We start from the raw sequence: 3,255 nt of genomic DNA, 5'->3' as shown, positions 1-3,255 counted from the left end.
GAATACTTAGCTATATATATTTGAGGTGATGTCCACTGTGGAAGGAACCCATCAGAGCTAACCAGTAACTGCATCTTGATAGCAGGATTTCAGACAATAATTCCATGTCTTCCTTCCTGTATATCTCTTTCCAGGATTTATCATTAAGTACAGGCTGACCTTGAATTTGCTATATAGCCTAAGCTGTCCCTGAATTCTCCATCCTCAGCTATAGTAACCCAAATGCTGGTGTTCTGGGAGTGCAGAACCACAGCCAGCAATAACTACATCTTCTGATTGCTGTCACTCTGCCCTCTTGGTTATATGTGTATTATCTTGTTTAAATATGGTGACACTTTCATGCATGTATTAAGTTCATTTTTAAAATGAGGAAACTAAGATTAAGCCCTTCCTTCCTTCCTTCCTTCCTTCCTTCCTTCCTTCCTTCCTTCCTTCCTTCCTTCCTTCTTCCTTTCTTCCATATTTCCCAGTGTTGAATATGTAACTCAGGGACTCTCACATGGTAGGCAAGTCAGTCTTGATTTTTTTTATATAATTTAAAGAGAAATTTTAGTTAGATATGGTGGCATGTACCTGTAATCCCTGGGATACAGAGGTAGAAAGATTAGGTGTTTAAAATCATCCTCATCTATACAGAGAATTTTGAGAGGGGGGGCAGAGAGAGAGAGAGAGTATGTGTATGTGAGAGAGAGAGACAGACAGAGACAGAGACAGAGACAAAGACAGAGAGGAGGGGAGAACAGATTATTAAAGATAACAGTGGGGCATGCTGGGACTATAGCTCAATGGTAAGAGTGCATGCTTTGAATTCATGAGAGAGGCCCTAGGTCCAGTCTCCATGACTACAGTAAACAACCCACCCACAAATTAGTTTGAGAATCATTAAGTAAACCTGAATGCAAAAGATCGCAACCTGAGAGAGGGAGCTTAGAGGGGAATATCACTGTACGTGCAGTGGTGGTGATGGTGGTGCAGTGTTCTTACTGATGGTAGAATGGTTGGTAACGGCTTTATTGGTCTCGCTAATGAGTGAATGTGGCATAGACAGAGTTGATGTGGTGGTGGTAACAGAGATGGTGGTGATGGTGATTACTGATTTTGGTAATGGTGTTAGTGATGGTAATGTGTACTGGAGGTTGCTGATGTTGGTGGTGGTAATATCAGTATGGCGGCGATGTTGGTGTTGCCCATGGCTTTGCTGTTGATGGTGTTGGTTTGGTGGTGGCAATTGTTAGTGTTGGAATTGATGATGGTGGTATGGGTAGTGTGTCAGTGGTGGCTATGGTGGTATTGTGCTGTTAGAGTGTTAACAGTGATTAGTGCATTGTTATCGGTCATGGTAGTGTTGGTAATGGTTGTGGTGGTGAGAAGAAAGTGGTGGCTTGAGTCTTTGTTTTCCATTGGCTTGGTGCTCTTTTTTTTTTTTTTTTTTTTTTTTTTGTTTTTTCGAGACAGGGTTTCTCTGTATAGCTCTGGCTGTCCTGGAACTCACTCTGTAGACCAGCCTGGCCTCGAACTCAGAAATCCACCTGCCTCTGCCTCCCAAGTGCTGGAATTAAAGGCGTGGGCCACCACGCCCAGCTGCTCTTTTCTTTAAACTATTAGGGTTTTCAGTCATTGTTGTTGTCGTCATTGTTGTTGTTGTTGTTGGCATTGTAATGCAAAATCCTTCAACTGGTACCCAGGACTCCACTGAAGAAATGTCAAGTGTCCCTCAGAGCTGAAAGAGGAATAAGGACCGTGATGGGCCTCAGTTCCTACCTCGCACAGACTCACTGCTGCCAGCTCTGGTCAGCATCTTGTAATATGGTTCATTGCAGTAATACTGGATCCTGGCTTCATAGGTGTTCACGCCTTTGGTGGTGATGTAGCGTAAGTCCCCATTAGACAGGCTTCGGGGCTGCCCACAGTTCTTGACTTAGAGAGAACACAGGGTTGTAAGGAAGTGGAGGACACCCGTGCAGAGACTTCATTCTGGGCAATGGGGGTCTTGGGGAGCCTCAGGGAAGTATGGTCAGTAGGGTGCACACTTGCACTAGATGGGGTAAAATGCAGTTCTGGCAGAACCCATCAGACATGAGGACTAAACAGCTTCTAAGGAACAAACCAGGAGGCAGGAGCCTTGCAGACGAGGGGTCTTTCTCCCTCCCAGCTCAAGTCTCAAGGTTAAGGGATGGCAGACATCCAGTTTGTGACTTACTCTTGCACCTGGGCATGGCACGATGCCACGTGCCATCATGCTGGCAAACAGCTGAGAAGGAGACTATCGCCTGATTTCCCTGTTTAAGCAGAAGTTAGACATGCCATCAGCACACAGCCCTTCCCCCCACTTCCAAGGTGCATGCCGAGTGTGGGAATGCGACAGCTGTGTCCTTCTCTTAGACCTCAGCTCCCTCACAGATGTGCCTCCTTCTCTCTCCTCCCTATTCTCCCTAGCTAGTGCTCTCAATCCAAGGCTGCAGATGGGATGCTGAGTTCCTAAGCAGAAAATCACAGCAAGGTTAATTGGTAGATTCAATAACTTTGTTTTTAGACCCTGGACTGTTTCCACTAGACCCCCTGACCCCTCCCAAAGTGTAATAAAGATAAGTCAGGATTGTACTTTTGTATCAAAACAAAGACCATTTTCTAGAGCAGACCCAGGCTTCTCCATCTTCCTGAAACAGTCTACCAGCCTAGGTCTACAACACACTTCCTCCCACAGTGCATTTTCTTAAAGCCCAGGGCTTTCCCTAAACATGTAGAGTGCTACCTGGCCGCTTTCATAGGTGTTAAACCCAGTGATGTGGCAGGTGAGTGGACAGTTGGCACAAGGTCAGAGAGTGACACTCACTTGATAATATTGGAATATATGGTTGTTTTTTTGTGACAAGGCCTCCTTGTTATATAGCCTAGACTGTCCTAGATTAGCTGTGTAGCCTAGCCTGGCCTGAAATTCATGATTTTCTTGCATGATCTTCCTCATGAGTTACAGGTGTAGGTGCCACTGCCCCTGGTTATAAATAACTTATTAAGAACAAGCATCAGATGGATCTAAGGGCACTAAAAATCCCAGCACTCAGGAGGTAGAGGCAGGATAAAGAGTTTAAATCTAGCCTGGGCTATACAGTGACACTGATTGTCACCAGCCTACCAGCCAACCATTCATTCTCTCGGTCTATTTAACTCTCTCTCTCTCTCTCTCTCTCTCTCTCTCTCTCTCTCTCTCTCTCTCTCTCTCCCTCTCCCTCTCTCTCTGTTCTCTGGATCTCTCTT

At 45.4% G+C, this 3,255-nt stretch overlaps 1 protein-coding gene across 1 annotated transcript in view; it reads right to left on the bottom strand.

The window, feature by feature from the left end:
* C1r (complement C1r) overlaps positions 1-3,255 on the bottom strand; it is a 10,691-nt gene that overhangs the window by 1,707 nt on the left and 5,729 nt on the right. The window contains exons 8-9 of the mRNA XM_021190813.1: positions 2,201-2,279; positions 1,762-1,917 (exon numbers count right to left, since the gene is read on the bottom strand). Of these exons, the coding sequence (XP_021046472.1) occupies positions 1,762-1,917; positions 2,201-2,279 (235 nt within the window). The remainder of the gene's footprint in view (positions 1-1,761; positions 1,918-2,200; positions 2,280-3,255) is intronic.

The sequence above is a fragment of the Mus pahari genome, chromosome 2 (genome assembly GCF_900095145.1).
Source record: "Mus pahari chromosome 2, PAHARI_EIJ_v1.1, whole genome shotgun sequence".
Taxonomy (NCBI): Eukaryota; Metazoa; Chordata; class Mammalia; order Rodentia; family Muridae; genus Mus; species Mus pahari.
This window is presented reverse-complemented; position numbering and strand designations above follow the sequence as displayed.